The 14,299-nt window shown below is 40.5% G+C and overlaps 1 protein-coding gene across 10 annotated transcripts in view; it reads right to left on the bottom strand.

Annotated features, from left to right (window-relative positions):
* ccdc57 (coiled-coil domain containing 57) overlaps positions 1-14,299 on the bottom strand; it is a 176,995-nt gene that overhangs the window by 71,846 nt on the left and 90,850 nt on the right. For 8 of the 10 annotated variants that reach the window (XM_060844955.1, XM_060844956.1, XM_060844960.1 and 5 more), the window contains one exon: positions 4,310-4,468. The exons of the other annotated variants lie outside the window; for them this stretch is intronic. In XM_060844955.1, the coding sequence (XP_060700938.1) occupies positions 4,310-4,468 (159 nt within the window). The remainder of the gene's footprint in view (positions 1-4,309; positions 4,469-14,299) is intronic. 10 annotated transcript variants of the gene reach the window in all.

The raw sequence follows: 14,299 nt of genomic DNA on the forward strand, positions 1-14,299 counted from the left end.
CACAGTTAGACGGTAGTGTGGGGGTTAATTAAGAAAAAGAAAGAAAAAAGAAAAAAAGAAAAACAAGTGTGTCAGACATCCTTTCACTTTGAGAGCTGACTCTGAGGGAGCTGGATCAGTATCAAGGACTTTCCACGTGTAAATAAAGTGTCACTTGGTGACAGGATACTGCCATTTGTGGAGTTATTTCAATGGTATATTGCCTTCTTGACCTGCTGCAGTCCGTGTTGTAGGTTGATCCACAATACCCTGACGGAGAAAATTACGGGATTTTGACCCCACGACAGTGAAGAAATGGTGAAATATATACAAGTCAGATCGTGAATGGCTTGGAGGGGAACTTGCAGGTGGTAGTATTCCCATGTTTCTACAACCTTTGTCTTTCTTGATGGAACTGGTTGTGGGTTTGGAAGGTGCTGTCTAAGGATCTTTAGTGAATTTCTACAGTAAATCTTGTAGGTATTACATTTTGCTGGTGGATGGAATGCATGCTTGTGGATGTAGTTCCAAACAAGCAGGCTCTTTTGTCCTGGATGGTATCAAGCTTTCAGTGTTAAAGCGACACCCATCCAGGCAAGTGGGGAGTATTCCATCATACTCCTGACAATATTTGCAGTACACATACACAGTATTCCTAGTCTCTGACCTACTCTTACAGTCATAAAACATATGGCATGGAAACAGATCCTTTGGTCCAATGCGTCCATACTGACCAGATATCCTAAATTAATCTAGTCTCATTTGCCAGCACTTGGCCCATATCCCTCTAAACACTTCCTACTCGTGTACTTATTCAGATGCCTTTTAAATGCTGGTAATTGTACCTGCCTCCACCACTTCCTCTGGCAGCTCATTCCATATGTGCACCCCCTCTCTTCCTGAAAAAGTTGTCCCTTAGGTCCCTTTTATATCTTTCCCCTCTCCCCCTGCACCTATGCCATCTAGTTCTGGGCTCACCCGGAAGATACCTTGTCTATTTATGCTATCCATGATTTTATAGACCTTCCTCAGGTCACCCCTCAGCCTCTGATGCTCCAGGAAAAATAGCCCTAGCCTATAGCTCAAATGCTCCAACCCTGGCAACATCCATGTAAATCTTTTCTGAACCCTGTAGCAAGTCCAGTTAAATTCTGGTCAATGGTAACCCCAGAGATGTTGAAAGTGCAGGATTCAGTTTTCAGATTTCAGGAACACCACTAAATACCAAGGGGCACTGGTTTGATTGTGTGGATGGAACATAACAACATGACGGTTGGAGGAAGAGCGCCTCATCTTCCGCCTGGGAACCCTCCAACCACAAGGGATGAACTCTGATTTCTCCAGTTTCCTCATTTCCCCTCCCCCCACCTTGTCTCAGTCGGTTCCCTTGAACTCAGCACCGCCCTCCTAACCTGCAATCCTCTTCCTGACCTCTCCACCCCCACCCCAATCCGGCCTATCACCCTCACCCTGACCTCCTTCCACCTATCACATCTCCATCGCCCCTCCCCCAAGTCCCTCCTCCCTACCTTTTATCTTAGCCTGCCTGGCACCCTCTCCTCATTCCTGATGAAGGGCTCTGGCCCGAAACGTCGAATTTCCTGTTCCTTGGATGCTGCCTGACCTGCTGTGCTTTAACCAGCAACACATTTTCAGCTCTGATCTCCAGCATCTGCAGACCTCACTTTTTACTGGAAATGGTTATTGCCTAGCATTTGCATGACACAAATGTTCCTGCCACTCTCAGCCCAAGCCTGGATATTGTCCAAGTCTTGTTTCATTTTAACATGGTCTGCTTCAGTATCTGAACATTATGCAATAACTGGCAGAGCGATATTATATGTGAAGGAGTGAACTTCATGATAAGGGTGGGGGGAAACAATTGTGCAATGGAGGACCATGGTAAAATGGGAATATGGTGGGGGTGGGAGTCCATGTCTGGTCACCACTATCCTGGCTTCAACTGGGGGATAATGGTGATGGAACAACATGACATGGTGGCTGGCATGATTAAGCTTTACGCTACTCTGGGTATTGGTGAAAGAGTAGCACTTCCTTACTCAGGGCTATAAGACCAGAAGAGGCTAAAAATAAGTAACCGATAGCTTGATTCTTAACTGGCAATACATTTGTGAATATCAATTGAAATTGCAGCAAAGTGTCAGTAGTGCCATCTATGTGTCCTGAGAAGTATTTCTTTTGACTCCCCTCCCAGTACATGCATAATGAAGGGTAATTCCTAGCCGACAGCACTTGACCTTGTGCACTGATTGGCTTTAAAAATGACTACGGTATTGGGAATGCCTGGAGGTCCCAGCAGTGGCAAGTACTTCTATCGCTGGCAAGAGTGAAGACAGGATGAGGCAACACTCATTAGATAATGAGGTGGGTTTCAGAGATTAGGATGAGAAACCTCATGAGGACACATGGAAAACTTACCAAAATTGACTCTTAGCTGGCTTCTATTAAAATTCAGCCCACTGTGTGCAGTTTTAGTCTCCATATTTGGGCGGCACGGTGGCACAGTGGTTAGCACTGCTGCCTCACAGTGCCAGAGACCTGGGTTCAATTCCCGCCTCAGGCGACTGACTGTGTGGAGTTTGCACATTCTCCCCATGTCTGCGTGGGTTTCCTCCGGGTGCTCCGGTTTCCTCCCACAGTCCAAAAATGTGCAGGCTAGGTGAATTGGCCAATGCTAAATTGCCCGTAGTGTTAGGTGCAGGGGTAAGTGTTGGGGAATGGGTCTGAGTGGGTGCGCTTCAGCAGGTCAGTGTGGACTTGTTGGGCTGAAGGGCCTGTTTCACACTGTAAATAATCTAATCTAAAAAAAATTAAAAGGAAGGATATACTTGATTTGGGGGTGGTTTAGAGAAGAAAGTCTGAGTAAATTGGGATTAGAGGGAGTTCTTTGAAACATAACAGATTCCGAATGGCTTGATAAAGTAGATGCTGGTAAATAGTTTTTTTGCTGATTAGAAAATCGAAAACACGAGTTTAGTCTCAGTATATAAGCTGATTATTTAAGACTGAGATGCAGACAGTCTTAGGAATTCCCTATGCTAGAGGATGTAAATGCTCCATTCTTGAACATATTTGTAGGCTGGGATAGATAGAATCTAAAGGCACATGCAGGGAGGAGAATTTCAAGCCCATGATTAAAATTCAATATTATCGTGGATAAACTATGCACACGCAGGGGAGAAAAAAAACAACCAAAGTAGAGAAGTAAGCATCACAGGGCATATGGTATATTCCAGTTGCTATTCCTTGTTTTACTATGTTTAACTATAATATTTAACTAACACTATTAGCGTGATGCATTCTTTTGTTATCTTTTATTCCTATCCATACAGATTCTAATTATGCATGGCTGACAACCACATCTGCCACTCTTAATTATAGTTACTCCACCTTTTCCTTTTTCCTCTCTACCTTCTCTAAATATATTACACCCTTTAATGTTTAATTTTCAGTTCTGATATTTCTGTAGCCATGGCTCAGTGATCCAGATAATGTCTAGTTCCTCCCTACACACAATTGCTTCCAAGGATCCTGTTTTATTAAAGACACTATGTACATTGCTGTACAAATAGCTTAGAACCTTCGTACTGGGATTTCCGTTTTTGATTATTCATTTTTTTTTGTGGATAGTTCATATAACTTTTGGATGGGGTCAAAGCACGTGTCTTTATTGAATCATTCCCTGTGATCTTCGCCTACATCATATGAATTCTATGCTTGATCTTAACTTCCCATACGTCTCCTTGTAGAAGATGGATGAATAAATATTATACAGCTACTAAATATTGTACATTATGGGAAGTATAAAGCTTATACATTTCACATGTACTTAAAAAATACAATAGAATTGTCTCCCTCATGCTGCAAATTCAAGTTCTCCTCTGTGGTGCCAGTCTATTATATAAACCCAGTGCATAATATATTCTCAATTGTAGATTCTCTGTTTATCAGCGTCCCTCCATGACTGTTAGCAAGGGTTTAGATGAAAGAAATTTTTTTTCTGGTCTTGTGAGCTAACATTTTACAATTCTGAGGCAGTTAATATTACAAGTTCATTAAGAACTCTTAAAAAAAAATTAACAGCTGAGCTGAAGTGGCAAGTTTGAAACTTACTTTTTGACCTTCTTAGAAAACAACATCTACTTAAAATCAGAGTTTAATTTTACATCTTAAAATATTCTTAATGGAATAGTAATTTTGATCCTTTGATACTTTACAAAACTTCAAGCGTTATTCCAAAAATCGAACTATATGTTTTTCAAGTGAGTATGATCTGCCATTTTTTAAAATGACTGACAATGCAGCTTACTTTTCCAAATCCTCCTTGTGTCTGGTTAACTCAGTTCTCAGCTTTGAATCATGGTCCTGCAACATTTTAATTTGCATGTCCTTAGCAACAGTCTCCTTGGAGATCTGTGCTATATGAATATCCCAGTCAGTCTTTAGCATTGAAAGTTTCCCATGTAACCTAGAAAACAGGGGGGAAAATGAGAATTGTGCAGCTCATTACAAAATAAAATAAATGGCCTGGCTTCAAGTCACAGTGAGTTGAAACAGCTGCACTGCGCTACATTATCAAATGTCACTGCATCCATTCAGCAGTAATTCTAAATAATTACAATACCATAGGATAATTTTCTAAAAAGTGTTTTGTCTTCATTTTATCTGCATTTAGAAGTGGACTTCATTAAAATTAATGAGTGTCCTTTCCATCCTACTCCACCCTCTGGTAACATAGCAGTAGTTTATTGAACAACAGAACTGTTCAGTTGTTCAACCGTTTGCTTAGTGCTCTTAGCAATTATTCAATTTATTACAGGGTGTCCACTGTTGATTTTGAGTTTAAAAGCAGAGCTAACAAAGAGGTTTCAGAAAACACCTTTTTATATTTGCAAATTTAATTTTCTGAGTTACAATCAATGGCCCTCAATTGCAATTGTCATGTTGGAAAATAGTAGAATTTATACAATCATGTTACCAGAGGAGGGAATACATAAATAATAAAAAGTATTTGCTGATAAAACTCACTAATATATATTTACAGAAGCAGATTTAGTCAAAAATTATGTCGTGCTTTTTAAGAGAATTTGTTCAAATGCACAAGAACAATTTTCTTCTTCAGGAAGTCTTAGCTCCAAGTGACAGAATCAAAAGCAAAGGATCTGGCCCCAAGCCATTTGTGAAGTATAGGATACTAAATCAAAGAATCAGTGACACATCAGACAGAACTAATCTTTATTAAGCTCCATTTTCTCTGTGGAGGTCATTGACTTGGACTGGTCAGATTTTGGAGGCACCAACAATCAATGATAATGCATCACTTGTGAGGTCAAATATTGCCTTTTCTGGATATACACCTATCTGACATTGATCTTTGTAAAATTTCCAAAAAAATGGTTACTGATCAGTGATCAGGAGTGGGAATATCAGCTAATAATTCTCTTCCTAAACCAGAAAACAAGGGATAACTGTGATGCTCCTAATAACCTACGAACAGTGATCAGCTACTTCTACACAGAAATGGAATTATATTTGCTAGACATAAAGGCTCAGAAACACAATGTTGCAAAAGCCTTCTGAGCCAATGTGGACTGATAGCTTTGATATGTCTCAAAAAGCAAAAGTAAAATACAACAAAGGGAAAACTGAAATACTCTAGTTGCCTGATTTAAAAAAGTACCAATTTCTAGGAACAGGGCTAACATACACATAATGCCACACAAATGCCAGGCCATGACTATCTCCAACAAGAAAATGTCTAACCATCATCTCTTGACATTAAATTATGTTACCATCACTAAATTCCCCTACTGTCAACATCTGGGGACACCAGTGATCAACTGGACTTGCCATATAGATGCAGTGGCTATAACAGTAGATCAGAGGGTAGGAATACTGCAGCAAGTATCTCACCTCCTGAGTTCCCAAAGCCTGTCCACCAGGTCAGGAGTATAATGGAAAACTCCCTATTCGCCTGGATGAGTGCAGCTTCAACAACTCCCACTCAAGAAGCTTGGCATTCAAGACAAAGCAGCCCACTTGATTGGCACTCACTGTACAGCTCAATGACTAGATCACACATCCACAAACATCCACTCCTTCCACCACAGTGCTCAGTAGCAGCAGTGTACAAGATGCACTTCAGAAATTCACCAAAGATCCTTAGATAGGGCTTTCAAAACCCACAATCACTTCCATTTAGAAGAATAAGAGCAGAAAATACATGGGAACATCACCACTGCAAGATCCCTTGCAAGCCAGTCACCACCCTGACTTGGAAATATACCACTATTCTTTCATTACTTTGGGGTCAAATTTTGGAATTTCCTGTGGGTCTACCTAAACACATAGAAACAAGTGGTTAAAGAAGGCAGCTCACCACCACGGGCAATAAATGCTGGCCAGCCAGCGATACACACCTCCTATGTGAATAAGAATAAACATACAAATCAATGGATAACAGGATAGAAGGTCACATATCCAAATTTTCTGATGACACAAAGTTAGGTGGCACTGTCGACAGACAGATGGTAGAATGTCAGATTAAAGCACATGGAATGGGGATCCAAGATGGCAGCGACCCAGCAAGTCTGAGTCTGCAGTGCTCCTCCCAAGACTTGGGCAAAGTGGGTCACCCACCCCCACCACACTCACCAAATCATTTAAAATAGCTGTTTAATTTAATTAGTTGCTTAGTATTAAATTTAAACAATCTAATCTTCAGTAAAAATGACTAAAGGGAAGGGAAGCCGCAGTTCTCAGCAGCAGGAACCCCTCCCCAACCCTCTCCAGCTGCAGCTGAGGCGTCCGCAGCCACCTACAGTGGCGAGCCTCGTGGAAATCATCTCCAAATTGGATGCGAAGATTGACGCTTTTATTGAAGAATCCCGAAGTCGATGGGACTCGCTCTCGGCCGCGCTGCAAAAGCACGACCGAGATATTAAGGAAACATTATTTGTTCTCTATTTAACAATTTCCATATATATAAAAAAAATAAACCGGGGGGGGGGGGGCTAGCTAATGTTGGTGGGGGGAGATGGTTACCTTATTCTATTTTACCTCTGTCTCTAGGAGCGGGGTTGTTTTCCCTTGTTATTTTGTATTATTATATTTAATTATTATTTGTTGAGGTTGTAATTTTATAGTTATATATGTTTGTACATGGTATTAACATTACCAAATATATCCAGGTGTTGGTGTGGGTGGGGGGTAGAGTGCTCACTGTTAACCCTAGCTTTGTAGTATATTTGAATTCTACTCATCCTATTGAGGAGCACCTGGGTCAAGGGTGGGGCACTGGTTGGGAAAGGAAACGATGGACCTTTGGAAAGGAAGTGACACCCCCTGGGAACAAGGGGGAAAATCTCCATTTAAATACATTTTATATTTTTTTCATTATTTAGAAATAGTTTTTTTTAAATTGTACTGTTGTGAGTGTATTAGAGAGCCTTTATTTTTGTGAATTTTATATGCTCTATGCTTGGGATGTTCTGGATAGGGTTTCCCCTCCCGATGGGTCTCGGATTTGCCCGGACGATTATGGTTGATCAGTCGGTTAAGTGGTGCACCTGGAATGTCAAGGGGAGTAATTCGCCAGTCAAAAGGAAGAAAATATTATCAAATGTCAAGAAGGAAAGAGTTGATATAGCTCTCTTACAGGAGACACACCTGTTGGATAAAGAACACTTGAAATTACGACAGGGTGGATTTGATCAGGCCTTTTTTTCTTCTTATAGCTCAAAAAGTAGGGGAGTTGTTATTCTTATTCGGAAGAATTTCCCTTTCAAAATCCTAAATCAGATAAAAGACAAATTTGGACAATATATTCTGATTAAAGCCCTCATAAATGGAGAGGAATATGGGATTTTAAATTTGTACTGCCCTCCGGCACACCCCTTTAAATTTATAATGGAAGCCTTCTCAAAATTGATGGCTCTTGGTGCCCGTCATACAATTATAGGGGGAGACTTTAATTGTATTATGAATCCGGAAATAGATAGGATTCCCAAGAGTACTGCAGGAGTATCACCCAGATCTAGACAATTGGTGGATCTGAACAAAGAATTAGGATTAGAAGATGTATGGAGATGTCTTCATCCACAGGGGCAGAGATTTTTCTTTTTACTCCAATCCACATAAATGTCATACCGGAATTGATATGTTTTTTGTCCCCTCGATTTTAGTATAGCAGGTTCCGACCACGCTGCTGTATATATGGAAATCAAGGCGAGGAACAATGGGACATCCCCTCGGCATTGACGTATGGAACCCTTCCTGATTAAAGGTAGTAATGTTTGCTGACACCACAAAGGTGAGTCAGAGGATGAGCTGTGAAGAGGATACAGGATGCTTCTGTACGATTTGGACATGCTGAGTGAATTGACAAAAATGGCAGATGAAGTACAATGTGGATAAATGTGAGGTTATCCACTTTGGTAGTATAAACAGAAAATAAAATTATCATCTGATAGATTGGAAGAGGGGGAGATGCAACAAGACCTGAGTGTCCTTATATACCAATTGTTGAAAGAAAACATGGTGGTGCAGCAGTTGGTGAAGGCGGCAAATTGTATGTTAGCCTACGTAGTGAGAGGATTTGAGCACAGGAGCAGGGATGTCTTGTTGCAATTATATAGAGCATTGGTGAGACTACACCTGGAGTATAATGTGCACTTTTGGTCTCCTTATCTGAGGAAAGATGTTCTTACTATGGAAGGAATGCAACAAAGATTAACCAGACTGGATTCCTGGGATGGCAGGATTAACGTTTGAGGATAGACTGCATTTGTTAGGACTTTATTCACTGGAGTTCAGAAGAATATGGTGGGAACCTATAACATTCTAACAGGATTAGATACTGTAAATACAGGAAAGATGTTCCAGGGATCATAATCTAAGGATACAGGGTGGGCCATTTAGTCATGAGATGAAGAGAAATTTCTTCACCTAGTGAGTTGTGTGTCTCTGGAATTCTCTGCCACAGAAAGAGTTTGAAGTCAAAACATTGAACGTTTTTGAGATGGAGTTAAATATATTTCTTAGGGGTATGGAGACAAAACAGGAATAGGGTACGGAGTTAGACGATCAGCCATAATTACATTGAATATGATTAATATTGGCAACATTCTTCCTCTGAATTCTTCTTAAGTATATTTGATCATGGGTATCAAGGCCACGCAATGACTTGAGAAAATTGCAAGAAGGGTTTGAAAGTAAATTCATTCTCATTTGTTGACAAAAAGGATCATCACTAAGTCATGATTCATAAGTGCACCACTTAACTTTTCAGCTCTAATTCAAAGCTGAATAAATTTAAATTTAGATTTAAATGTTTAAGCCAGTTTATACAATGTGGACTCAAGAATTCAGATACCTGTACATGAAATGTATTTCCCTCCTCCCAATCGGTCAGCAATGTATTTCACTGTAAAAGGCGGCAGTATCAGCTTCAACTTGACATGTTCTAGGTACCATCTATCTCCTGAGCTGCAGCTAAATCTAAACTTATGTTACCAAATGCTGGCAAATGGGACTAGATTAATTTAAGTTATTTGGTTGGCATGGACAAGTTGGACTGAAGGTTTGTTTCTGTGCTGTACATCTCAACGAGTCTATGAGATATTATGTATTGGAACGATTCATTTGAATGCAACTAGATGAGATTGAGTGTCAGAGTCTCAAAGAACATTATACCTGTTGGTTTTAAAATTGTTGCCATCAAACAGAAACCTCAAGAGCAAAATAAGATCCTGAATGATATAGAAAATGGGTTGTTTTGTACTCTGTGCACCAGCTAGCTTTCTTTCAAATACATTTGCAATATTGCAATTGTAAATGGGCAGCAAAAACAAACACGTGTTTTGTAAAAATATTCAGGGTGGTGGGAGGCAAAAGGGGAGCTTTACTGGTGAATCTTTCCCTGAAATTAGAAACCCAGGCAGAGCTTTTGATTCTATTTTCCAAAGACCATCTGAGAGTAAGTACGTACAAATGTGCACACAGAAAGCTGACTGTTCTTCTGAAAGGGCTGCCTAGAATATTTGAAACAAAGAATGCTTGAATTTCTTTTTGTTCAGTTCATTCAGCTGGCATAATTCTAATATTTCAATTGTGACTTTGGACCAACACAGTGAAACACTCTTATTTAATCCATCAGAGCACATTGCTCAGATATGTTTCCCAGCACTAGGTCCTCAAAACGATTCCACATTCTATTTGGCTCTAAAGTTTAAAGAACAACCTCAACAGACTACAGAGGAACCTCAATTATCTGAGTGACATGGGTGGGAATTATTTTGTTCGAATAATCGACTGCCAGATACCATAGTTTAGCCAAGTATTGGGACCTTGTGATCTTGTCTGGATAATCAATTGCCAGATAATCGAGGTTCCTCTGTAAATGGTTATGATGATGCTTATAATCTAAACTACATATTTTGGGCCTTAAATGGAGTACAGTGTCATGTTGGAGAAATATGGCAAAGCCACTTGGAAGGACTGACTTTTTGGTCCTGTTCTTTGCTTAGGGACTGAGCTTATGTTGTTAGCAAAGTATTTTGGTGCTGCTACAGTTTTTAATTTTCCAATGTTTCACCAAATGAACTATTCTATAAAAACTTTGCAGCATTCAGGAGAAATTCACTTTTGCAAACATTTTGACTCAGAGTCATACAGCTTCAGTCCAACCTGATGAAAGATTTATGCCAGAAGCATCGACTCTGATGCTGCCTGATCTGCTGTGCTTTTCTAGTGCCACACTGCATCTGCAGTCCTCACTTTCTCCCTCGGTCCAACCAGTTCATGCCAACCATGTTCCCAAACCAAACTAGTCCCACCAGCCTGTGCTTGGCCTACATCCCTCCAAATCTTGCCTATTCATGAATTTATCCAAATGTCTTTTAAATTTTGTAACTGTACCTGCATACACCACTTTCTCTGGCAGTTCATTCCACACATGAATCACCCACTGTGGAAAAAAAAATGTTGCTCCTCATGTCCTTAATAAATTTTCCCCTCTTACCTTAAAAATTTGCCCCCTGCTCTTGAACTCCCACACCCTAGGGAAAAGATCCTTGTCAATCACCTTACCTATGCCCCTCATGATTTTATTAACCTCAGTAAGATCAACTCTCAATCTTCTATGCTCCAGTGAAAAATGTCGCAGTTTATTTTTATATCTCAAATCCTCCATTCCTGGCAACACTCTAGTAAATCTTTTCTAAATCCTCTCCAGTTTAATAATATCCATCTTTTCACAGCGTGATCAAAACTCTACACAATATTCCAGAAGAGGGTTCACCAACGTCCTGTTCAACCTCAACATGACGTCCCAACTCTTATACGCAAACATATGTAAAATGTTTCATCAAAATTGAATTACCATCATTAAAACCCCTACTATCAACCTCCTGGGGGCTACCATTGATCAGAAACTTGGCTGGACTTGCCATATAAATAAAGTGGCTACAAGAGCATCAGAGGCTAGGAATACTGGAGTAACTCAACTCCTGACTCCCCAAAGCTTGTCGAACATCTATGAAGTACAAGTCAGGAGCATGATAGAATATTCCTCACTTGCCTGGATGGGTGAGCTTCAAAAAGACTCAAGAAGCTTGACATCATCCAGACAAAACAGCCATTTGATTGACACCACACTCACAAGCATTTACTCCCTCCATCATCAATTATCAGTTGCAGTTGCAATATTGTGTACTACCTACAAGCTGCACTGTAGGAATTTGCCATTACTCCTTAGACAGCACCTTACAAACCCACAACCACTTTCATCTAGAAGGGATACCTGGGAACACCACCACTTGTAAGTTCCCCTCCAAGTCACTCAATCCTGACTTGGAAATATATCACCAATCCTTCATTATCACAGGATCAGAATCCTGGAATTCTCTTCTTGGTATTGTGGATCTACCTGAAGCAAATAGAGTGTAGCAATTCAGGAAGGCAGCTCACCATCACCTTCACAACGGACAAGCAATAAAATGTTGGCCAGCCATTGGTGTCCACATCCCATTTCTAATTTCGCTACTTGCCTACTACTTTTTTTACTTGCATCCTGCTGGCTTTTTCTCAGCTTCAACTCACTGATTTCCACTCCTTGCCACTTGCCACTGACTCCATCATTCCCTCCTTCTTGCCATCCAAGAAAAGGCTGAGTAGTAAGAGGGCAAGAAGACTAGCAATTAAAGAGAGGGAAGTAATGAACAGTAGGGAAGGAAGACTTAGTGAGCAAAGCTGTGGCAAGCTATTTTAAAAAAACTGACTGAGCATGCACAATTAGATTCTTGGGACACATGCAGTAACTGCACTAAGATGAAAATGTAGGCAGTGGTATCCAGCTAGTTTCCCTATTTTACAGTCGTGCTAAAGCAAAACCAACAGTAGTACATGGTGCAGGTTTCATCAATAGCAGTTAAGGTTCTGACATGAAACCATCTTTAATGGACTCATGAATTTATCCAGCAAGTCAGCCCCACAGCTTGTGAAGGAATCAGATTTGATATTCACTTCAGACAGACATAAGTATTCTCAACCACAATAATTGATAAATTGAAATACTAATGGATTGGTTGAGGGGTGGGGAGACAAGACAAAATGAGATCCTTCTCATGACTACATATCAGTGTCATCATCAACTTTTGTCAATTTGAGCAGGACATCTATTCATGATAGCAATGCAATGCCACGTGTCTTCACGTGACCAAGTATGGAAAATTTGAGAGCGGACAAAAAAAAAAGGCCTGTTGTGACAAATGCATTTTGGCCATTATGACAGGGTTCAGGCCATCAAAAAAGTTGATTTTGTAGCAACTTTGCCAAACGTTTGTGCACCTAGCTTCAGGGAAACTACCATTTGTTCCATCCAGAAGATGTGACAGAGGCATTGATGATAGAATTTCTCTAGTGCTCTCATGTGTCACTGATACACAGTTCAGGTCTCACTATGGTGCAGATGTGTGGTAATGATAACTGTTTTGTATCTTAAGATTTTTAATGACTAGTCTTTGCTGCCAAATACTCTGGTATTGGTCAGAATCATATACATTAAATCATAACCTAATCATGTTCTATCATAACATGGCTGACTTCATGAATAGAAAAGAATTCCATTCCATCAACGTACAAGTGGAAATAGCTCCTCAGAGGCTGGTAGTCCCCATCACAAAGTCACCTTTTATGTACACGTGAAGATTCCTTGGCACTGAGCCAGCTCCCTCAGAGCCAACTGTCTCAGACAATAGGATGTCTAGCACTCCTTTTCTTATCCGTCAACCAGGGCTCCCTGATTGGGGCTGTTAACCTTGTTCAATCAGGCACTCATTCTGTTACAAATACACATTGTTCATGTTCAGCTTCGTGAAAGACAGCCACTTGTACTGGTTCGATGACCCCTTTGCTTTCCAGCCTTCTGATTTCTTCCTCTACTTTTGCACGTAAGCCAAATGGTGTTGGGTGGGCCTTGCAAAATCATGGAATTGCTTCTTAATTAACATGCAAGGTGGACTTGGTTCTTTTGATATACCCTAGACCTTCCTGAAAAAATTCTGTGTCTTTAATTGGGACTTCACTCAGGCAGCCATTTTCTAAATCAACCAGTTTAACCCCATCAAGTTTGGACCCAAGCTTTTTATTATAATCAGTGGTAACTGAACCAGCTGCTTCTTATAAGGGATTAGAACAGAAGAAGTTGTACCCTTAGTCTGTAAAGGTTTCCCAGTATAAGTTTTCAGTCTAGCTGAGGTCTTGCACAAACTTAAAAGTTGGAGTCCTGAGCAAATTGGGTTAAAGACTGGTTCTGTGACCACTGAAACAACCACACCATTATCAACCTCCAGTAGAACTGGGCGACCATTTAACCAGATGTTTATGATTGGTTCAGATTTGGATGCTGCTAAGCAAATTAACTGTTCCAAATCAGATGTAGGTAGACTTTCCAGGGTGTGCACTTTCTTGGATATAGGCCTTTGAGTTTTCTTACTCAATTTAGGTCCAGTGGGACTATTTTGCTGTCTAGAGTCAGCATACCAGCAGCAATTAGAATGGTTTGCCAGTCTGGATCCTGAAAAAACTTTTAACTGTTTGGCCGAGATTTGGCTTTGTTTTGGGGTTTTGCTGTGGGCTGACCTAGAGACCCTCTGTTCAGGATATGTCCTGCATGAGGCTTTGCAATTGCCTGCACTCAAATGGTGTTCTCCAAGCTCAGTCAGACTGATGAGGATGTCCACTTCCATCAGAATACCCTGCAACTCATAGGCTCCACTTGCTGCCTTTTCCAATGACAAAG

The sequence above is a fragment of the Hemiscyllium ocellatum genome, chromosome 25 (genome assembly GCF_020745735.1).
Source record: "Hemiscyllium ocellatum isolate sHemOce1 chromosome 25, sHemOce1.pat.X.cur, whole genome shotgun sequence".
NCBI lineage: Eukaryota > Metazoa > Chordata > Chondrichthyes > Orectolobiformes > Hemiscylliidae > Hemiscyllium > Hemiscyllium ocellatum.